This window comes from Mus musculus, chromosome 4, assembly GCF_000001635.26.
Source record: "Mus musculus strain C57BL/6J chromosome 4, GRCm38.p6 C57BL/6J".
In the NCBI taxonomy this organism is placed as follows: Eukaryota; Metazoa; Chordata; class Mammalia; order Rodentia; family Muridae; genus Mus; species Mus musculus.
In genome coordinates, this window is record NC_000070.6 from 118,944,358 (window position 1) to 118,968,734 (window position 24,377).

The 24,377-nt window shown below is 43.7% G+C and overlaps 1 protein-coding gene and 2 long non-coding RNA genes across 5 annotated transcripts in view; 1 reads left to right on the forward strand and 2 right to left on the reverse strand.

The window, feature by feature from the left end:
• Gm12865 overlaps nt 1–24,377 on the reverse strand; it is a 100,061-nt gene that overhangs the window by 46,381 nt on the left and 29,303 nt on the right. The gene's annotated exons all lie outside the window — the stretch shown is intronic.
• Nucleotides 9,916–10,562, reverse strand: Gm12863 (predicted gene 12863). Its single transcript, NR_137285.1, has 2 exons — nt 10,440–10,562; nt 9,916–10,329 (listed from the first exon to the last, which is right to left on the reverse strand). It is a non-coding gene; the product is annotated as a predicted gene 12863 (long non-coding RNA).
• Nucleotides 17,610–24,377, forward strand: part of Lao1 (L-amino acid oxidase 1) — a 6,944-nt gene continuing 176 nt past the window's right edge. Inside the window, exons 1-7 of the mRNA NM_133892.4 lie at nt 17,610–17,672; nt 19,253–19,467; nt 19,823–19,935; nt 20,887–21,088; nt 22,738–22,806; nt 22,996–23,132; nt 23,395–24,377. The exon at nt 23,395–24,377 is cut by the window's right edge and continues 176 nt beyond it. Coding sequence (NP_598653.3) covers nt 17,642–17,672; nt 19,253–19,467; nt 19,823–19,935; nt 20,887–21,088; nt 22,738–22,806; nt 22,996–23,132; nt 23,395–24,199 — 1,572 coding nt within the window. The 5' untranslated portion in view covers nt 17,610–17,641 and the 3' untranslated portion in view covers nt 24,200–24,377. The remainder of the gene's footprint in view (nt 17,673–19,252; nt 19,468–19,822; nt 19,936–20,886; nt 21,089–22,737; nt 22,807–22,995; nt 23,133–23,394) is intronic.

Here is a 24,377-nt window from a genome sequence, read left to right on the forward strand (position 1 = left end):
GGTGAAGGAGCATTTTAAGTATGCCAAGAGAAGCTTTCAGTAAGACCATTTAGTAAGCTCTTTAAGGCCACATGGGTGAGAATGGATGAGAGTTCATATTTATTTCTGTATTATGAAAACAGAAACATCACAAGACAACTTTAAGGTTCAGAAGTTGGCTTATTTTGCTAGAATCCTTTGGATTTCATATGGCTCTTTTATATTCCTATGATGGAATAAATGTGACTTGAATATGTGCTTTAAAACATTGAATTATCCTGTCTCAACTCTTCCACTGTGGTTCATTGTCATGATAAACTATAACCTCCAACTGGGAACTGAAATAAACCTATCTTTTACTCAAAAAAAAAAAAAAAAGTTACGATTTTTCTCTCCGGTGACTCTCTAGGGTGGGTCCACTCAGGAGTGCACAGGCTGCAGAAGCAACAGAGCTTCTGGGACAGGGTCCTACAGGCCTACATCTGCAGCCAGAAGGTGGGGCTGATCCTCAGTCCTCTGTGCACCTTCCCTGCCAGAAGAGAGCTTGCCTCCAGGGAGTGCTCTGACCCCCAGGACTCAGGAGAAATTGCCATTTTCTCCCCAGTGTCTCTCTAAGGGGGGACAGCTTAGAAGAGCAAGGCCACAGAAGCAGCAGAAGAGCTGGAATAGGGTACTATGGTCCTACATCTGCAGCCAGGAGGTGGGGCTGTTCTGCAGCCCTCTGTGCACTGGTCTTACCAGGAAAGAGCAGGACTCCCAGGAGTGCTGACAGAGGCTAACAGACTCACAGGAGGAACAAGCTCCAGCCAGAGGCAGCTAGAACATCTAACATCAGAGATTACCAGATGGCGAAAGGCAAATGTAAGAAACTTACCAACAGAGGGAGATGTTAAGGACATAAAATATTTTGTCGCCTAAAAAACAAAGTCTGTTTTAGACACTTTGAGTATGCTTATTTAGTGTCTCACTACCTAGTAAACATAATTGCTGTGTGTTGCACAGTAGTTAAATTCCCATGAAGAAAAATAAATGTCCTGAATTTTCAAATTGGTATTCTTTATTGTTTAATATATATCATGTATGTAATTTATTTAGGAATGTAGATCTTACTGTATATAAATGCATGCTTTTAGGATTATACTAAGATTTCTTTAGAAGCAGATTGTATTGATAAAACTGTAACTTCAGAATGAATGTTAAATAAAACGACAGATTTATTTTTTTCCTCATCTTAAAAAAAAAAAAGAAAAGAAAAAAAAAAGAAACTTACCAATAGAAACCAAGACTACTTGGCATCATCAGAACCCAGCACTCCCACCACAACAAGTCCTGGATACCCCAACACACCAGAAAAGCAAGATTTGGATTTAAAATCCTATCTCATGATGCTGGTAGAGGATTTTAAGAAGGATATTAAAAACTCCCTTAAAGAAATACAGGAGAACACAGCTAAACAAGTAGAAGCCCTTAAAGAAGAAACACAAAAAAGGCTTAAAGAATTACAGGAAAACACAACCAAACAGGTGGTAGAATTGAACAAAATCATCCAGGATCTAAAAATGGAAGTAGAAACAATAAATAAATCACAAAGGGAGACAACTCTGGAGATAGAAATCCTAGGAAAGAAATCAGGAGCTATAGATGCAAGCATCATCAACAGAATATAAGAGATGGAACAGAGAATCTTGGGTGCAGAAGATCCCATAGAAGACATGGACACAACAATCAAAGAAAATGCAAAATGCAAAAAGATCCTAACTCAAAACATCCAGTATATCCAGGACACAATGACAAGACCAAACCTAAGGATAACAGGTATAGATGAGAGTGAAGATTTTCAGCTTAAAGGGCCAGTAAATATCTTCAACAAAATTATGAAAGAAAACTTCCCTAACTGAAGGAAAGAGATGACCATAAACATATAAGAAGCCTACAGAACTCCAAATAGACTGAACCAGAAAAGAAATTCCTTCCGACACATAATAATCAGAACAACAAATGCACTAAATAAAGATAGAATATTAAAAGCAGTAAGGGAAAAAGGTCAAGTAACATATAAAGGCAGACCTATTAGAATTACACCAGGCTTCTCACCAGAGACTATGAAAGCCAGAAGATCCTGGACAGATGTCACATAAACCCTAAGAGAACACAAATGCCAGCCCAGGCTACTATACCCAGCAAAACTCTCAATTACCATAGATGGAGAAACCAAAGTATTTCAGGACAAAATCAAATTTACACAATATCTTTCCACAAATCCAGGATAATAAAGGGAAAACTCCAACACAAGAAGGGAAACTACACCCTAGAAAAGGCAAGAAAGTAATCTTTCAACAAACCTAAAAGAAGATAGCCACATGAACTGAATCCCAACTCTAACAACAAAAATAACAGGAAGCAACAATGACTTTTCCTTAATATCTCTTACTATCAATAGACTCAATTCCCCAATAAAAAGACATAGACTAACAGACTGGCTACACAAATAGGACCAAACATTTTGCTGCATACAGGAAACCCACCTCAGTGAAAAAAAACAGACACTACCTAAGAGTAAAAGGCTGGAAAACAATTTTCCAAGAAAATGGTCCCAAGAAACAAGCTGGAGTGGAGTAGCCATTCTAATATCGAATAAAATCGACTTTCAACCTAAAGTTATCAAAAAAAGACAAGGAGAGGCACTTCATACTCATCAAAGGTAAAATCTACCAAGATGAGCTCTCAATTCTGAACAGCTATACTCCAAATGCAAGGGCACCCACATTCATAAAAGAAACTTTGCAAAAGCTCAAAGCACACATCAAACCCCACACAGTAATAGTGGGAGACTTCAACACCCCATTCTCATCAATAGACAGATCATAAAAACAGAAACTAAACAGAGACACAGTGAAACTAACAGAAGTTATGAAACAAATGGATTTAAAAGATATCTACAGAACATTTTATCCTGAAACAAAAGTATATACCTTCTTCTCAGCACTTCAAGGTACGTTCTCCAAAACTGACCATATAATTGGTCACAAAACAGACCTCAACAGATACAAAAATATTGAGATCATTCTATAAATCCAATCAAATCACCACAGACTAAGGCTGGTCTTTAATAACAACATAAATAATAAAAAGTCCACAAACACGTGGAAGCTAAACAACACTCTACTCAGTGATAACTTGGTCAAGGAAGAAATAAAAAAAGAAATTAAAGACTTTTTTAGAGTTTAATGAAAATGAAGCCACAACTTACCCAAACTTAAGGAACACAATGAAAGCAGTCCTAAAAAGAAAACTCATAGCTCTGAGTGCCTCCAAAAAGAAACTGGAGAGAGCATACACTAGCAGCTTGACAGCACACCTAAAAGCTCTAGACCAAAAGGAAGCAAATTCACTAAGAGGAGTAGACAGCAGGAAATAATCAAACTCAGGGCTAAAATCAACCAAGTGGAAACAAAAGGAACTATACAAAGAATCAACCAAACCAGGAGCTGGTTCTTTGAGAAAATCAACAAAATAGATAAACCCTTAGCCAGACTAAAGGGCACAGGGACAGTATCCTAATTAACAAAATCAGAAATGAAAAGGGAGACATGACAACAGAATCTGAGGAGATCAAAAAAAAAAAAAAATCATCAGATCCTACTACAAAAGCCTATACTCAACAAAACTGGAAAACCTGGGTGAAAAGGCTAATTTTCTAGACAGATACCAGGTACCAAAGTTAACTCAGTCCCATATTCCCTAGAGGAATAGAAACAATCATTAATAGTCTCCCAAACAAAAAAAACCCATGACCAGATTGGTTTAGTGCAGAGTTCTATCAGACCTTCAAAGAAGACCTAATTCCAATACTCCTCAAACTAGTCCACAAAATAGAAACATATGGTACGCTACACCAAATTCGTTCTATGAAGCCACAATTACTCTGATACCTAAACCACACAAAGATCCAATGAAGAAAGAGAAATTCAGACCAAGTTCCCTTATGAATAGCGATGCAAAAATACTCAATAAAATTCTTGCAAACTGAATCCAAGAACACATCAAAACGATCATCCATCATGATCAAGTAGGCTTCACCCCAGGGATGTAGGCATAGTTCAATATATGGAAATCCAACAACATAATCCACTATATAAACAAACTTAAGGACAAAAACCACATGATCATATCATTAGATGCTGAGAGAGCATTTGACAAAATCCAACATCTGTTCATGATAAATGTCTTGGGAAGATCAGGAATTCAAGGCCCATACCTAAACATAATAAAAAATATATATACACCAAACCAGTAGCCAACATCAAACTAAATGGAGAGAAACTTGAAGCAATGCTACTAAAATCAGGGTCTAGACAAGGCTGCCCACTCTCTCCCTACCTATTCAATATAGTACTTGAAGTCCTAGCCAGAACAATTAGACAACAAAAGGAGATCAAAGAGATACAAATTGGAAAGAAAGAAGTCAAAATATCAGTATTTGCAGATGATATGATAGCATACGTAAGTGACCCCAAAAATTCCACCAGAGAACTCTTAAACCTGATAAACAGCTTCAGTGCTGTAGCTGGATATAAAATTGACTCAATCAATTCAATCACCTTTCTGTACACAGAGGATAAACAGGCTGAGAAAGAAATTAGAGAAACAACACCTTTAACAATAGTCACAAGTAATATAAAATACATTCATGTGACTCTAACTAAGCAATTGAAAGATCTTTATGATAAGAATTTCAAGTCTCTGAAGAAAGAAATTGAAGAAGATCTCAGAAGATAGAAAGATCTCCCATGCTCATACATTGGCAGGATTAATATAGTAAAAATGACTAACTTGCCAAAAGCAATCTACAGATTCAGTGCAATTCCCATCAATATTCCAACTCAATTCTTCACAGAGTTAGAAAGGCTGAAAATTTGCAAATTCATCTGGAATACCAAAAAACCTAGGATAGCAAGAACTACTCTCAACAATAAAAGAACCTCTAATAGAATCATCATCACTGACCTAAAGTTGTACTACAGAGCAAAAAAAAAAAAAAAAAAAAAAAAAAAAAACCTTCTTGGTACTGGTACAATGACAGACAGGTAGATCAATGGAACAGAATTAAAGACCCAGAAATTAACTCACACACCTATGGTCACTTGATCTTTGACAGAGGAGCTAAAACCTACCCTTGGAAAAAAAGACAGCATTTTCAACAAATGGTGCTGGCGCAACTGGCAGTTAGCATGTAGAAGAATGCAAATCGATCCATTCTTATCTCCTTGTACAAAGCTCAAGTCTAACTGGATCAAGGAACTCCACATAAAATCAGAGACACTGAAACTTACAGAGGCGAAAGTAGAGAAAGGCCTCAAAGATAGGGGCACCGTGGGGAAAAAATCCTGAAGAGAACAGCAATGGCTTGTGCTGTAAGATCAAGAATTGACAAATGGGACCTCATAAAATTGCAAAGCTTCTGTAAGGCAAAAGACACTGTCAATAAGACAAAAGGGCCACCAACAGATTGGGCAAGGATCTTTACCAATGCTAAATCTGATAGGGACTAATATCCAATATATACAAAGAACTCAAGAAGCTGGACTCTAGGAAATCAAATAAACCTATTAAAAATGGGGTGCAGAGCTAAACAAAGAATTCTCAACTGAGGAATACCGTATGGCTGAGAAGCACCTGAAAAAATGTTCAACATCCTTAGTCATCAGGGGAATGCAAATCAGAACAACCCTGAGATTCCACCTCATACCAGTCAGAATAGCAAAGATCAAAAACTCAGGTGACAGCAGATGCTGGCGAGGATGTGAAGAAAGAGGAACACTCCTCCATTGCTGTTCAGATTGCAAGCTGGTACTACCACTCTGGAAATCAGTATGGCGGCTCCTCAGAAAATTGGACATAGTACTACTGGAAGATCCAGCAATACCTCTCCTGGGCTTATACCCAGAAGATTTTCAAACTTGTAATAAGGACACATGCTCCACTATGTTCATAGCAGCCTTATTTTATAATAGCCAGAATCTGGAAAGAACCCACATGTCCCTCAACAGAAGAATGGATACAGAAAATGTGGTACAATGGAGTTGGAGGCAGGGAGATCAAAATTCAAGGTTATCTTTACAAATGTGGGAAGTTCCAGGCCACAGAATATAATTGGAGAGACTGAGACCTCTTTAGTGAAAGAATGGTTCAGGCACTGAATCACAGAGGAATGTCCTGATTGGTCATCTGAGGGTGACAGCTATTAAAAGCAATGAATTTATGAAATTCTTAGGTAAATGGATGGACCTGGAGGGCACCGTCCTGAGTGAGGTAACCCAATCCCCCAAAAAAACAGATGATATGCACTCGCTGATGAGTGGGTATTAGCCCAGAAACAATTTGCAAAACACATGAAACTCAAAAGGAAGGAAGACCAAAGTGTGGATACTTCATTCCTTCTTAGAATGAGTAACAAAATACCCATGGAAGGAGTTACAGAGACAAAGTTCGGAGCAGAGCCTGAAGGAACAACCATCCAGAGACTGTCTGACCTGGGGATCAATCCCATAAACAACCACCAAACCCAGACACTATAACAGATGCCAACAAGATTTTGCTGACAGGAGCGTGATATAGTGGTCTCCTGAGAGGCTCTGCCAGTGCCTGACAAATACGAAATGGATGCTCACAGCCATCCACTGTGCAGAGCACAGGGTCCCCAATGAAGGATCTAAAAAAAGTACCCAAGGAGCTGAAGGGGTCTGCAGCCCCATAGGAGGAACAACAATATGAACTAACCAGTACCCCCAGAGCTCCCTGGAACTAAACCACCCATCAAAGAAAACACATGGTGCGACTCATGACTCCAGTTGCATATGTAGCAGAGGATGGCCTAGTCAGTCATCAATGGGAGGAGAGGCCCTTTGTCCTGTGAAGTTTCTATGCCCCAGTATAGGAGAATGCCAGGGCCAGGAGGCAGGAGTGGGTGGGTTGGGCAGCAGGGGGAATGGGGAGAGGGTAGGTGACTTTTGAAGAGGAAACTAGGAAAGGGGATAACATTTGAAATGTAAATAAAGAAAATATCTAATTAAAAAGAAAGGAAGGAAGGAAGGGAGGGAGGGAGGGAGGGAGGGAGGAAGGAAGGAAGGAAGGAAGGAAGGAAGGAAGGAAGGAAGGAAGGAAGGAAGGAAGGAAGGAAAAGAAAGAAAGTGTTTGTTCAAGAGTGATGGAGTATGGCTGCAGTAACAGTAAGGAGGTTGGAGGCTGGAGTATCTCTTTGGGTTTGAGGCTATCTGAGTCTACATAGTGAGTTCCAGACAAGGCAAAACTAGACAGGGTGGATTTTTCTCTCAAAAAAAAAAAGTGCATGAATTGGATTTTATGAAAGTGAAAACTTTTATAATCAAAGGACCTCATTAAAAAAGCAAAGACTCCCCCATGTGTGGTGCTCCTTCCTATAATCCCAACACTGGGGAGGCAGGGAGATCAAAATTCAAGGTTATCTTAACAAATATGGGACGTTCCAGGCCACAGAATAAAATTGGAGAGACTGAGTCCTCTTTAGTGAAAGAATGGTTCAGGCACTGAATCACAGAGGAATGTCCTGATTGGTCATGGAATTCTACTCTGAGGGTGACAGGCTATCCATATCTGCCACCATCAAATGGGGAGAAAGAACTTGCAGTGGGCAGCAGCCAAAGGTGAGACACGCCCTTGGATGCGACAAGCAACTTAGAACAGACATTGGGAGGTTCTGATGAGAGCCCAGCTCCTTCTCTTTCAGCAGTACATCATTTCACAGGAGAGATCACCATGGATACCCATAGACCACACTGAACTTATATGTGAAGTTTGATCTCTGAGGTGTATTGATTTTGTGCCACACAACCATCAGAGTAATATTGTCATGACAACACATGTTGTGATACTTAGCAAGCACCGCCTCAGCCTTCGGCTGTCTGTGGTATGGTGCTATTCACAGTAGGCATGTTTTCTGTTGGTTTATAGCATGCTGTTCTGTTCTGTGAACTACCCCAAGTTACATGATACACATACTTGCTGTTGAACCAACATATCAGACCAAGGCCAAATAACTTCTCTATAGACAAAAAACTTTCCACCTCCTGTCAGGCTGGACCATACTACTTGCTTTGGCCGAAAGAATGTGTGGGAAGCCACGAGGTGGAAGGAGAAGACTGATTCCCTTATGTGCTGTGGGAAGGTGCCAACAAGCAAGTACACACACAAACTTTCCAAAAAATCAACAAAAAGAACAACAGACAACAGAACAGAAAAAAATCATATGCAGGCCCCCACACATAGTCAAATGTTTTGTGACTGAAGGTCATGCTACAGAGCACTGGGGACACCATAGTGTCTCCAAGAAAGGCTGCTGATCAGTGTGGATATTCATGCAAGATAATACTTTTTTTCTTTATCACACCTTCCTCCTTCTGTACACACAATAATCAATTCCGGGCCTTCTATACTTTTAGAATCAAAACCGATGATGATGATGAGGATGACGATGAAGGAGAAGGAGGAGGAGGTGGAGGAGAAGGAGAAGGAGAAGGAGAAGGAGAAGGAGAAGAAGAAGAAGAAGAAGAAGAAGAAGAAGAAGAAGAAGAAGAAGAAGAAGAAGAAGAAGAAGAAGAAGAAGAAGAAGAAGGAAGAAGGAAGAAGGAAGAGGAGGAGGAGGAGGAGGAGGAGGAGGAGGAGGAGGAGGAGAAGGAGAAGGAGAAGAAGAAGAAGAAGAAGAAGAAGAAGAAGAAGAAGAAGAAGAAGAAGAAGAAGAAGAAGAAGAAGAAGAAGAAGTTGTTTTTAGCCTTATGGGTAAGCAAAGATTCCTAAAAGAATAGAATAAAGTACTGTATTTAAAAAAAAAAAAAAGATGTACCCAGCCCTTGGGAGGCAGAGGCAGGCAGAACTCTGTGAGTTTGAGGCCAGCCTGGTCTATACAGTGAGTTCCAGGACACCCAAGGCTGCACAGAGAAACCTTGTCTCTGGAAGGGCGGGAGGGAAGGCTGGATAAATGGTTCAATGGTTAGGAGCACTGACTGGTCTTCCAGAGGACACACATGGCATCTCACAACTGTTTGCAACTCCAGTTCCACAGGATATGACATCCTCACACAGACATACATGCAGGCAAAACACCAATGCACAAAAATGGATAGATAGATAGATAGATAGATAGATAGATAGATAGATAGATAGATGATAGATAGATAGATAGATAGATGATAGATAGATAGATAGATAGATAGATAGATAGATAGATAGATAGATAGATAGATAGATAGAACAGACAGAGATAGAGATATACACATGCATATATGCAATATATATGTATTGCATTTCCCAGGGGTGGCTGCCTAAATAAGCACGGGGTAAAATGTAAGACCACAACATAAACTCGCACTCCCTCATTCTGTCATCCCTGAGGCCCCCACCACCACTCCCTACCAGAATGATGACAATAGCCCCCAATGCTCTGCTTGCTGAAGACTTCAGCCTCAGTGCACAGCTGTCCCCTCCATCTCCTCTGTCTCCACACGCAAATCTCCACACAAATGCAGTACTGTGCACACCTCGGCCTCTCTGCCTCCTTAAGGCACTTGCCTAGCTTCTTGCCATGGAGTGGGGACCAATACCAACACAGTGATACCCACACTGTGGCAACAACAGGACTCACTTTAGCCAGGAAGCCTTGCCTGCTGTGCTCCCACCTCCCACCCCTAACCCAGGCAGGGCACATCCTGCATCTCTTATGTCATTGGCTGGTTACAGTCTGGAGGATCCTAGAGGATGTTTTTTTCTCCCTTCTTAACTGAATTCCCAGACAACTGGGAGAGGATGATGTACAATCAGAGTACAACTACTCTGCTTTGCAGCAACGGGTGATTGGTCCAGGCCAGTTATTGCTTAATAACCTCAGCTCAACCAACATCAATTAATTGAAGGAAAGATTTTTTTATTGTGCCTGTCAGATGAAAAACTAAGATACAATAAAAGTAAGCGTCATGTTCAAGATTACAGCTAGAAGTGGGAGTTTATGTGGCACAGTCTCAGAGCCTGGCTCTCAGGCACTGCCTTGCTCTGCTCTGGTACACAGGCTCTCAAGCAGGAGGGGAGGGATGCAAAGGCTTCACACTGTGTCTCCTTGAGCTCATAGAGATTGCTGAGTTTCCTCCCCAGGCATTGTGGAGCCATGGCCTCTGCAGAAGCAAGCACAAGACTGGACCAAACCTTCCTAAGTGAGAGGGGGAATGGCAGGTTCAAAGCTCGTCTCATCGTAAGATGTCCTCCATCTAGTCTCCACCTGAATGTGCCAGGCCACGGAGCTGGGTTGAAAAGACCGGGAAAGATCTATGGAAATTAAGTTAGAAAATTATGAGCAGTTTGGTGACATACTGGAATTCTCAGTAAGTAATTATTTGAGGACGGAAGAAGGAAAGAAGGAGAGAGGGTTGACTGACCTTGTGTCCAGCTGGAAAAGAAGAGCAGGCGATGAGGGAAAAGACTACAGGAGTGTGAGGATGTATACAGGGGGAAAAAATTACATAATGTCCTGGTTACGTCTGAGCACAAGCCTCACAGACACCTGGAGCTTGCCAACAACCTAAAGATGAGAAGCCACCTCGTACCTAGTGGGTCCACAGGACTGTTACTGCCGGCTCTTAGCAGGAAAGGATCAGGAAGCCCATAGGCAGCTGAGTGCAGAGAGTTAGCATTCCAGGAAGCTCCTTCCCCAGAACAACCCCAAGGTTTCTGAGAGTTTGGGAACTGAGCCCTCTGACTTCCTCCATGGAACAAGCCAGCACTGCCCCTGAAGGCATTGCCCAAAGGATTCTGGGCTGCAGACGAAAGGAGACTCAGCCATCTCAGCCTCCTCCAGCAGGACAAGCTGCTAAGGTTTTACACCCCTGCCTCTGCCCACCCCTACCAATGCCTGCCCCGTGCCAAGACAGAGTTCTCCAAATTTGTTCAACAAGAACACTAAAAAAGAGGTCTCTGGGGACAGAGAATAAGAACCCAAGCCACAGAGGGAGGGGCAGTGACATATTTCCTTTTCCAGCCTGCTTGAGGGATAAGAGCAACTGAGAGCAGAGGAGATGAGACCTGAACACTGGTAGACACCCTGATAACTTAAACCTATATTCGGATCTCTCTTATAGTGCCTAAGCCCCTGACCCCTAAACATGTCAATTTGACCATAGCTGAGTCAAACTTTTAAGCAAATCAAAGTCCTCCATTCTCCACCTATAAAATGCCTATGCAGGTTACCCAGTCTCTCCTGTGATGATTAAGAGTCTGCCAACTTTATGCCAAGTCTTGAATCGGATTCTGGCAAGAGACATCTGGAGGTCCTCAGTGGCTCGCCCCATGATGTGATCCCCCTAGGCTCACATCTTACAGGTGTAGAGACAGAATCTGGAGCCAGACCTAGAAAGTTCTGTCTCAAGTTCTCACTGTTACTCCGACTCAGTGTTCCCTCTTTGAAATGTGTGTGGTAACCTCCACCCTTCTAACGCTGCCGGGAAAATTAAAGGTGACAGAGCAGGGCCCTCTGGCACATGAGCTGGTCAACATTCTACAGCTCTGAATGACCAACCATCCCAGACCTGTCTGCTCTGTTTTCCAGCTATTTAGAAGGACATTGAACTGTGAGGTCCTTTCCAGGCAGGCCACCAGAGTAACTGATAACAGTTTAGAAATTTATAAAACAGTATTTCAATAACTTGTGCTAAAAACAAAGACCATATGGCCAGAAATGTGGCTCAGAGACAAAGCCCTCGGCTACTATGCTTGAACCCTTGCATCAACCCCTCAAACTAACAACAAACAAATAAATAAATAATGCAAAAAAAAAAAAAAAAAACAGACCTCAAACACCCCAGCATTCAGGAGGCAGAGAGGCAGGAGTATCTCTATTAGTTCAAAGTCAGCCTGGTCTATAAAGTGAGTTCCAGGTCAGTCAAGGATACATAGTGAGACCTTGCCACCCCTCCCCAAAGAAAGAGTTAATTAATTAGCTAATTAATTTTTTTAAAAAAATTCAGTGACACTAAACACTGAAAACTTTTTCTATAGCAATTATTTGAATACATTTTACTCAGTTTGTACTGACAGATAGTGCCAATGACCAGCTTTGGCATCCATGTGGTGGGTAAACTGAGGCTGGCAGCCATTGGGGAATCAGTGCTTAGAGCCGCTAACAGGGATGGATCCAGATACCTACAGTGGCTGCTGCCAATGACAACCAGCGATTAGAGAAGCTACTCAGCAGACTTTACTCTGAGAACCAAAGCTTAATTTATTGGGGCTGGCACTCCCTGTGGCCAGTGGAAAAACTATGAACCCTTTTAACTCTTTGGGGCTGGTAAGAAAGAGAAGGAATGAGAAAAAATTCACACACACACACACACACACACACACACACTGAATGGATGAAACAAAAGGCAGAGTCCAATAACTTCATACATATAAATATATATATATGTATATACATACACACAGACCTACAGATAAACATGTACACATTCACACAAATTCACATACATACATGTACATATACATACACACACACACTGAGTGAATGAATCAAAAAGCAGAGTCCAATAACTTCATACATACAAATATATACATACATGCTTATATACATACACACATACATACATGCATACAGACCTACGTCCACACATAGAATGTTTAGAGCAAAGCTCCAGAAAACAGGCTCCAAGCATTTCATTCATTTACATGCATACATCTATACACACAACTGATAGATGGAGCAAGCTCTAACACACCCACAGACAAGCTTTACATACATACATGCACATACGTGTACATACATACACATTGTGGATGGGTGAAAGGAACATTGTTCCCACTTTATTCTTTCTTCTATAGCCCATATATCCCAGAAAAATCTTTCAAGCAATATAAAACTACAATTTGATTACATTTTAGTTTTCTTTAGTAAATGATTATTAAAAGAAAGACTGTGCCCCAATACCTTTACAAGAAATAACATTATGTAGTACAAGAAAAGAAAACAAATTACTCCCAAATACCCACATACAGTCGAAACTAAGCAAATTGTTATTGATTAACAAAGCGTAAGCAAGCAAGGGAGTTTTCTCAGCCAGTTTTTGTTATTGCCAGGCAGCAATTTGGGTTAAAAGAAGGGAGTAATTATTTTATTATTTATCTTGAAAGGTAATTTTGCAAGAATCTTAAGAGAATTACAAACCTAAACTTTTATATAAAAACCAGTCGTGTCTACCTTAAATCCTCAGAATATGTATCTACTCATCAGCAATTCTTAATAAATCATATCTGGAAGCTGAGGGCGAAGTGGGTGTAAGAAATCCTCATCAGTCCAGCCTCAGTGAGAGTCACGTCAGCCAGTGCTGACATTGCTCTTGCTCCCTGACCATAAAAGGGCCCTCGCTTAACAATTAAGAGTGTGTCTTCCTAAACTTCAAATTGTTCCCTAAGATTTTCTACATCAGAGCCAGTAATAAAAACATCTCAGCCTAGCTTCATTAACAATTTTATTTTTCCAAATGTTTTCTAAGAGTGGTGGTCATTGCTGACTATCTGTCTCTACGTTCTTCTCTAGGGTGGTGATCATTAATGTGCTCTAGTTGCAATGCCTAAAAGAGATCAAGCATTAGTACTGTGAATGCCAGATATTCCGCCCAGTGAGGGACTGGAAGCTCCTTAGTTTTCATATAATTTTTAGATTAAGAAGGGTGTGAGGGCAGTAAGCAGAGCTATAACAAAAGTTCTCAGCACACATGATCCTTGGGGCTGTGCCACATGGATGCCATGCCACACCGAGGCTCACCCGTGTGACTGTGGTAACCAGAGGACAGCCTTCCATGCGTTCTAAAGCAATTTGTTAGTCTGCTGGATTTGTTTGGTAATGAGTCAAAAAGAAAACACATGCAGTGATAGACTATTACCACCTTGCCATTGACCATGAGGGATGTATTTACACTACAGAATTTGGGAACAACTCAAGTTCAAAGAGAGAAAGAAGTGAAGGGAGAGGGAGATAAAAGGAAAGGAGAAAAGGAGGCAGAGGGAGAGAAGGAGGGAGCCCAGCATCCTTTCCAGAACCATGCTAACTCTTCCCATATGTCTTTGCCTCTCGTTTTAACATTTTTGTGTTGAGACAACCTCACTATGTATCTTGCAACCCACTATACAGAGCAGACTAGCCTTAAACCCAGAGATCAGCCTGCCTCTGCTTCACTTCAGCTCTTAAAAGACAGTCCAATCCAGAACGAGAGTCCTCTCACCTCAGAGGAGGAAACTGAGGTTCAGAGAGATAGTGTCACTTGTCTCAGGAAAGAATCGGGCTAAGGCCATAGAGAGGATGAAGTGTGAGCCAATCTGACTTTTAAATATCAGAAATACTTAAGGGTCAAGAGTGGTCTTGCCCGCCTGTTTTTCAGACAGATGAATCCAGAAGAGAGGAGGCATCTGGCCAAGATCACGTAGCTTGACAATGGAAAAGTCAACACTCAAAAACACCACTTGCCTCCATAGTAAAGCGTGAGTGAGTGACCTAAGTACATAGTGTGCTTAGTTATTTAAGTTCACAGTAATGGCTGTACATAAACTCTGGCCAAATCGTCTCTGGCTGCCGAGAGCTGGTCCCACTCCACCATGGCCATGGGGCTGCCAGCCCAAAGGTCAGCATGAGGAATCAGGAGTTCACAGAAACTAAAGCACCAATCACAGAGCATGTATGGTTCTGACGTAGGTCCTCTGCGTATGTTATGGTCGTGTAAGTTGGTGTTCTGTGGGACTCCTAACAATGGGAACAGGAGCTGTCTCTGACTCTTTTTGCCTGCTTTTGGGACCCTTTTTTTTTCCTACTGGGTTGCCTCACCCAGCCTTGATATGATAGTAGGGTCTGTGCCTAATCTTAATGTAACTTGTTATGCCATGCTTTGTGGATATCCCTGGGGAGGCCTGCTCTTTTCTGAAGGGAAACAGGAAGAGTGGATCTGGGTGAGAGGGAAGATGGGGGTGGAGAGACTGAGAGGAGATGGGGACTGGTCAGGATGTAATGTATTCAAGAAGAATAAATGTATAAAAAAATAAATTTATTTTTTAAAGTAAATTAAGAATAGATAATTTGAGGGTCTCATTAATCGGGCCCTTTGAGAATACAGAGCCAACCCAGGAATGGTAAGAGTCCCTGAACTCTCACACCATCTTTCCTTCCTCTTCTAATGTAGTCTACCCTCTTACCTGTGTCTTTGCTTTCTGAAAGTTTAGTTACTCATGCTCAATTGTGGTGTGAATTTTATAATGGTAAATTCTGGAAATAACCAATTGTCTTAGCCATTGTTGTATTGCTTTGAAGAGTTCTATTGCTTTGCATGACAATGGCAACTCTTATGAAAAGAAAGCATTTAATTGGAGGCTTGCTTACAGTTTCAGAGGGTGAGTGCATTGCCATCATGGCAGGGAGCATGCAGGTAGGCAAGGTGCTGGGGCAGTAGCGGAGAGGTTTACATTTTGATCTACAGACAACAGGCAGAGAGAGACAGAAACAGAAGGAGACAGAGAAAGAGGGACAGAGACAGAAAGACAGAGAGAGACAGGGAAAGTGAGAGAGGAACAGAAACAGAGGGAGACAGAGAGAGAGAGACTGGGGCCCGCCATGTGCTTTTTAAACTTTAAAGCCCACTCCCATTGACACACCTCCTCCAAGGACATACCTATGTCCTTATCTCCTAATCCTTCCCAATCAACTGGGGATGAAGCCTGCAAATTAATGAGTCTATGGGGACCATTCTCATTCAAACCACCACGCCAATTTATAAATCTTCAATTATTGTTCTTAGTATTGTTCTAAGTAGTGTGATAAAATCTTGTGACATCTGACCCCATTGTGTTCCACTCTTCTTGGGATTTGGATAATTCCAATGTATCAATTCCTTTGTCCAATGTATCTATTTCTTTGTCCAGTGTATCCATCCTCTTGTTCACTGTATATGCTACTCACCTATTAGTCATTTGATAGCCATCATGGTGATCAAATTGTGTATAAATCATCATTGTTTTTAATAGCACCCCAGAAGTATAAGGCTAGTAATGCTGCAATTTTATCATAGTATTTTGTTATAATTGCTGTTTTATTATTGTTGTTGTTAAAATTTATTTATTTTATGTATAAGTGCCCTATCTGCATAGAGAGAGAGGGGAGCATCAGATCACATTATAGATGGTTGTGAGCCACCATGTAATTGCTAGGTAATTTCAGGGCCTCTGGAAGAACAACAAGAGCTCTTAACCACTGAGCCATCTCTCCTGCCTCATCTTGTTAGTTTCTTACTGTGCCTAATTCATAAATTAAACTTCATCAAAAAATACATTTTAGAATGTGGTACTATCTGCTTTTTTAGACATCTAACAGGGATCCTGGGATGTATACTTCATGTGTGGGGGGAAGGGAGAGGAAGGTGATATTGTTTCTAGTCTCATTTCTTCTCTTCAATAAAAAGTAGAAAATGTCATAGTCCAAAAAGAAAAAAAAGAAAACCCAAGTTCAAAAGGTATCGATTCTGGGACTGAAGAGATGGCTCAGTGGTTAAGAGCACTGACTGCTCTGCCAGAGGTCCTGAGTTCAATTCCCAGCAACCACATGGTGACTCACAACCATCTGTAATGGGATCTGATGCCCTCTTCTGGTGTGTTTGAGATAGCTACAGTGTACTCATATACAATAAATTAATTAATTAATAAAAACAAAAGGTTCAATTCTGTATCCCAAGACACACAAGTCTTCCAGGACAAAGCAGGACTCAAGCCAGTTCTATCAGCTCTGTGGCTACTACCCTTCCCCCATACCACCTGGTGCCAGAATCCTAGTTCTGGGCCCTACCTTCCCCTACTCCTTTCCTCCCCACCAGCTCCCACACTGCGGGTTGGGTGCAGACTTTCTGTTCATTTGGCTTGCCAGCCAGCCTGTGAACAAAAGCTAGTCTTGGCAGAACAGTTACCTGGCTCCATTCCTTAAGGGAAGGAAGTACACTGCCAGGGAAGTACACTGTGTCTAAAGGAAGCCCTGGAGGTCCCAGAGGAAGCAGCACAAAATGCTCTGTGCTGGAAATGGGCCAGGCTAGAGACCTCTGCCTACCTGGGAGCCTTCGAGGGAGAGGGACAATGAGGCATGATTATTGTACAGGAACTCCTGACCAGATCCCTATCCCAAACAGACATGGAAATAAAGTAGCATGGTGCACCAGCCAGGGGGAAGCAGGCATTCTGTATTGTGGGCAGTCAGGAGCTCTGGCTTGTGCTGGAAGTTCAGAGACCAGATGTCCCGCCCAACCCTCATCCCTTCCCAGAGTGATTACAGCAAGTTCACAATGGCCCACCTACTGCCATTCCCCTCTTGCTCCTTAGCAACAGGAGAGCTGGGAGAGGGGCTTTTCTAGAAGAGACTGTCAGGGGGAAAGTGGATTGAAAGTGAGGGGAAGGTGAGGTCAGTTATTACTGTCATCCCACCTGACGGGTCAGGCCTTGGTTCAGGGCCACCTTGCTTGGCTGAGTCAATAGGGCCAGAGACCGATTGGTGGGATAAGAGCCAAATATTGCCAGAGAGGTGCTGCTTCTTCATAAAGAGAAGAGGAGAGGCTCAGAGTTCCGCATGAGTTTCAGGACCATGGCCAAGAAGAGTGGTAAGTGGGTCCTCCTCCAGGTCTGGAAGAGACTGAGCAAGGAAGGGCTAGATACTGAAACAGGCATAGGTGTTGGGTCGGAAAGGGACATGGGTCAGTGGGTTGGGTGTAGGTCTGAGGATGTCTCAGCTGAAGACCAAATCAGAGTAAAGAGAGTTAGAACTGAGGCAGGAATTCAGCTTTACCTGGGGATGGCTCAGGATGTTGAAAACGAGTTCCGTGGAGATGGATCTGGAGGAGGGGTCAGGGGTTGGATCCGTTCAAAGGCAAGAGCAGAGGGGCCAAGAAACAAATGCTGGTTGACAGCTCAGGGGGAACTGTAAGGTCTGGATAAGAAGGTCGAGGCAGAGTGGGGTGAAGGAAGGGGGGAGCTGAGACTTAGTGACCCCCTCCCTTGGGCTTGGTAATGTCTCTCCTCTTTTCTAATGAGTTGTCCCCAATGGAAAGCTGTCTTGGCACTAGGACAGGACTACTGTGCCTCCTCAGCCTGTGGTCCCTAAAAGTCCTAGTCCTTCAAGGAGTTTCAGTGGCCTCTATGCTACAAAGACACTAAGGGGGTTCTTACCAGCCGAAAGCTCAGCTTCTACATGGTGCTCAGGGTGTACAGTCCTCGCCTGGACCACTTAAGAGCAGGGGACACCGAGGGAACCAAATATCCCTTCCTGTCAGACAAGGCCAGCTGTGAGCAAGAAAATCAAGCCACTCAAGACATGTTATATGGTTGTCACTAACTGTCAGAGTGATGAGTTCTAATCTTGATATCGTGTGCGATACTTTGAGAAGGGAACTTTGAGAAACCATAGATGAGGCTGGAAGAAAAGAAAAAACTTTAAGGACTGCCTGTTTCCCACAGGTCACTCCTCACTCCTGCTAGGAGAAGGGAACCTTTTCACCAGTAGACACACCCTCCCTCTCCCTCATCATTGCTCTCCAACTCTCTTCCCCACACAGCTTCACTTTCCAGACACACTCACAGAACCTACACAAGCACCCACATTTCTCCCTCAGACTCGAGCAGAGGAACCTATCCCGTCCTCCTCACACTAAATCCAGCTCTCCATCCACCTCACCTTCCCATACAGACTCAGTCACACCCAGGCGTCCATGCCGTTCCACAGACGCATCCCTCACACACAGTCTCGGACTGTGCAGTCATACGAAGTAAATGCAAACTGCGGTCACACTCCCACACACTAACTGACAGGTCTATACAGCCCCAATCCTTTACAGTCACTGATGAGCACACAGGCACACTCTCCATCAGGAAAAAAAAAAAAAAAAAAAAAAAGTATGTACACTCACATATCAACCTCTCTCGCCCACGAGCTTCCAGGGTGCAAGCCATGTTCACAAATCACACATTAATCACATAAATAACACTGCAGTTCACAGTATACCCATACCCTGCACAACACAATCGCCTTCATTCACGTGTAATACCAAATATTCATATCTACAACCACACACTTGCCAGACGAGGTCCTCATCTGACTGCCCTGCACTGGCTCCCACAGCCTGGGTAAACCGGACCCAGAGCCTTGGCTCAGGGAAGACCACCCTTTTGCTTTCTCTGCCTGCAGGAATCCTTGTTTGGGGGATCCTGCTCTGCGTCTCCAGCTGTCTTGCCCTCTATGAGAACCTTGTCAAGTGTTTCCAGGATCCCGATTATGAGGCCTTCCTTCTCATAGCCCAGAATGGGCTCCATACCTCCCCACTGTCTAAGCGTGTGGTGGTAGTGGGAGCTGGCATGGCAGGCCTAGTGGCAGCTAAGACCCTACAGGATGCTGGTCACGAGGTAAGAAGGTCTTGAGAAGCCTTGATCATCAGCCTCCCATTTGCCTCCTTGGGTGGAAAACAAGTGACTAGCCTGACAATGCACAATTGAGTGTACCGGCTTGTCTCCACCAACTCCCTGGACCCTAACCATTGCTAACCACCATTCATGTTCTTATGGAGACAAATGAGAAGACCTAGGCTACCAGGCGAAAGCTTCAAATCACTCAGGGCCCTCTGGAGCAAACAGCCCCAGGGAGGTTACCTTGTATGTTCAGGGCCTCCAGCCAGAGCCTATGGCTCTTTGGAGGTAGGAAATTGGGTGAGGAGAAAGGACAGCCATCCCTAAGAATGACAGCAGCTCTTCTGATCTCCAGGTAACCATCTTGGAGGCCAGCAACCACATCGGAGGTAGGGTGGTCACACTCAGAAACAAGGAAGAAGGCTGGTACTTAGAACTTGGACCAATGCGAATCCCAGAAAGCCACAAGTAAGTCCTGGGCAAGAGAAGGAGCAAAAGGAATATGGAAGTTGGGGGTTGGGGGAGGTATGGAAAATGTGGGAGGGACCCTGATGCTATCCTTCAGCACCCAACACCCTATGATGGCTCTCCTACCTTCTAACTTCTGTTGAGGTGGTTACCACCCTCAATTCCACCCTCAACCCTTCTCTTCTGTCTCTGAGCAACTCGGGGGCTGTGACTTGGCCGGCAACAGTGTAAAGAAAGGGCAAGTAGATTAGGCAGCCCTGTGTCATGTGACCCAACCCAATTAGTCAGGACTGATACTGATCCCCCACTTCAATAGCCGAGATCACAGGAGACTGAGGGTCACCCAAGAAACGATAGCTCCCAAACTGACAGTCATCGCTGCCAGCTCACCAAACAATGTAAATATGGGTGGTCTCATAGTTATCAGCTACATCCAAATAAGCTGAGAAATGATAACACATTCTACTAACAACATCTGTCACTTGTTCAGCACTAACTTTGTTCTAGACTGGATCTCCACAGATTGGGGGTTTTTGTTTGTTTGTTTTGCATTTAATAATATAATATAAATTGAACCAACCCATACTTACCCTCCAAACCATCAAAAACAAAAACACCTGTACCATCCCAAAGTCAGAGTCACTAAATACAGCCTCAAAGTTACTTAAAAGTGCACAGTGGGATCTCAGACACTGTCTGAAACTAAGGGCGTTTGTCTGTACTTTAGAGTCCTACTGGCTGGGATTCCATAAAGGGCCTTAATTCATTGAACATCCTGCCCTCTACAGCCTTGGGAGTAGGGGAGCTAAGGCTCACAACATTTAATGAGATTGCAATTGAACAAGCAATCAGTTTGAGTTCCTCAGCACAAGGTTACACTGGGTTTTACCAGAAGTAGCTTCTAATGTGGGACCAGAGGGAACAAGGATGTTACTTCTGTCTCTGCTCCAGGCTAATCCACACCTATGTCCAGAAGCTTGGCCTGAAACTGAATAAGTTCCACCAGTATGATAGCAACACCTGGTACCTACTCAATGGACAACGCTATCGTGCCTCAGAAGTCATGGCTAACCCAGGAATCTTGGGCTACCCCCTGAGGCCCTCAGAGAAGAACAAAACTGTCACAGACCTGTTCTACCAAGCCATCACTAAGGTACCTGCTGCCTTTCCCTGCCGGGATCAAGAAGGAAATGGGTGGTGCCTAAGGTTACACAGCAAATCAGTATGTGGATTCAGATCACCTGACTGCACCCAATACTCTTAGGATTGCTCCCCCTCCTTCTAACTCCTGTTAAGGTTGTCACCACCACTCCACTCTCAGCCCTTCTCTTCTGTCTCTGACCAACTCAGGGGCCATGACTTGGTTGGCAACAGTGTAAAGAAAGGAGGAAGTAGATTAGGAAGTCCTTAGAAGTGAATCAGTCATCCTAAATGAGAGTGAAGATCTTTACCTTAAAAATTGTGTGTATGTCTGTATGTGTGTGTGCGGGCATACACGTGCACTTCTGTGTGTCTGTGTGTCCATGTGTATGTCTGTATATGTCTGTGTGCGTGTGCATATGCATGTGCATATGTACCCATGTACATGTATATACACGTGTGTGTGTGTGTATGTGCATGTGCATATGTACCCATGCGCATGTACCCATATGCATGTGTATGCACATGTGTGTGTGTGCATTGTGTATGTATGTGTGCATATCTAGGTGAATACAGATGCACGTACACATTTTTGTAGAAGTCAGTGGTCAATACCAGGTGTCTTCCTTGATTGCTTTCTACCTTATTTTATTTTATTTTTGACAGTTTCTCACTGAACTTGGAGCTTGCTAATTCTGATAGACTGCTGGCCAGCAACCCCAGGGATCCTACTGTTTCTATCTTCCCAGTGCTGACATTACAGTCATGTGATACTACATCCTGCTTTGTTTGTTTGGGGTTTTTTGTTTATTGGTTTGTTTGTTTGTCTGTTTGTTGAGACAAGGTTTCTCTGTGTAGCCTGAGCTATCCTGGATCTCTGTTTGTAGACCAGGGTGGTCTCAAACTCACAGAAATATGCCTGCCTCTGCCTCCTGAGTACTGGGATTAAAGGCATGTGCCAACACCACCTGGCTCACACCTTTTTTTATAGGTGATATTTTTTTATAGGTGATATATTTGATAGTTTACCTGCATATATGTCTGTGAAAGAGTATCAGATTCCCTGGAACTGGAGTTACAGACAGTTGTGAGCTGCCATGTGGGTGCTGGGAATTGAACACAGGTCCTCTGGAAGAACAGCCAGTACTCTTAAAAACAGAGATATCTCTCCAGCCCCAACACATGCTACTTTTCTATAGATGTTGGGTATAGCACTCAGGTCCCCAGTCTTATTCAGCAAGTATATTATCAACTGAATATTCACCTTAAATTTTTGTCCTGAACAAGTGTTCTGTTTCAAGTGAGGTGTGATAGTACCTGATTTTAATACCAGTATTTGGGAATCTAGACTAAAGAGCAGTCTCAGCTACACAGTGACTTTGAAGCCAACCTTGGCTATGAGAAGGAAACTCTGCCTCAACAAAAGCCTCCCCATATAGCATCTTCAAATGAAGGGGACATACTCAGGAAGAAGGCACACCAGGAGCTCTGGGAACTGCCCTTGCCTGGCCTTTCCTAGCCTCACCAGGGGCCATCCAAAGATCTTGACTCTAATCTAAAGGCATGTGAGGCACCTATTGCCCTATGACCTTGTCTACAACAGCCTAGATGTCCTGGCTACCTGGAAGCCCGGATTAACAATACCTCTCCCCCCTTCTGCAGATCAAACCACATAGGAAGACATCCAACTGCAGCCAGCTGCTCTCCCTTTATGACTCTTACTCCACCAAGGTAAGTGATAGAGGCCCCAGGATGCAGGTAAAGCAATAAGCTGACTTATCACAGGAAACCCTCATTCCTACTGTCAAAGCCGTTGCTTCTCTCAAGCCCATATCTACTGCTGGGCCCAGGCCCCTGCTAAAGCCTCCCTATATCAGACCCTCTAATCCATACTTGCATCTATGGTGCCCCCTCCCATAGGCTTACCTGATGAAGGAAGGAACGCTGAGCAAAGGGGCCATCGAGATGATCGGGGATATAATGAATGAGAATGCTGGATACTATAAGTCCCTCCTGGAGTCTCTGAGGATTGCAAGCATCTTCTCCAAAAGTGACCAGTAAGGCTAACCTGGGGCCAGGAAGGACCCAGTCCCCAGGACTGGTTTATTGGGTATTTACTATATAGGGGGAGGGAGGAACACTCAAGCAACAAAGTCTGACACGGGGCTGTGTATTCATGAAGGTGACGTTCATAAAGCATCCCACACAAGAGGGCAGGAGATAGGTTCTTCCCTCTTCAGACCGGAATTATGCCCAGGACCATGGGACACACAAGTTTGATAGTGTCTCCCGCTCATCTTTTCCTCTCCACCCCTGCAGATTTTCAGAGATCACCGGTGGCTTTGACCAACTCCCCAATGGCCTCAGTGCTAGCCTGAAGCCTGGCACCATCCGTCTGGGGTCCAAAGTAGAAAGAGTGGTGAGAGACGGGCCCAAGGTTAAGGTTATGTACCGCACAGATGGGCCCACCTCTGCACTGCACAAACTCACTGCGGATTACGCCATCATCACTGCCTCAGCCAAGGCCACTCGCCTCATCACCTTCCAGCCACCTCTGTCCCGAGAGAAAACACATGCCCTGCGCTCCGTTCATTACACCAGTGCCACCAAGGTGGTTTTAGTGTGCAACGAACGCTTCTGGGAACAAGATGGCATCCGGGGCGGCTACTCCATCACTGACCGACCCTCCCGCTTCATTTACTATCCCAGCCACAGCCTGCCAGGCGGCAAGGGAGTCCTGCTGGCCTCTTTCACTGTGGGTGATGATTCCTCCTTCTTTGCTGCCCTGAAGCCCAACCAGGTGGTCGATGTTGTGCTGGATGACCTTGCGGCAGTGCACCGCATACCCAAGGAGGAGCTAAAGCGCATGTGCCCAAAGTCAGCGATCAAGCACTGGTCTCTAGACCCCCTCACCATTGGCGCCTTTACAGAGTTCACACCCTACCAATTTGTAGACTATTCGAAGCAGCTCTCCCAGCCAGAGGGCCGCATCTACTTTGCTGGGGAGCATACCTGCCTGCCGCACAGCTGGATAGACACCGCCATCAAGTCGGGCATCCGGGCCTCCTGCAACATTCAGGCTGCAGTGGACAAGGAGGCCACTCGAGGACATACGGCTCTTTAGAGGCCCTTTGCCAACAATCAGGATGCCCCACCACCACCACCAAGAACAATCTGTGGGAGAGTCTAAGAGAATAAATAGGCTAGAAGATGAAAGGAAGCCGAGACCCAGGAGAGAAGTCACCACTGGTCCCTTGGTCTACAAGCAGAAGCCCAACTGGGAAGCTACAAGAGACACCACC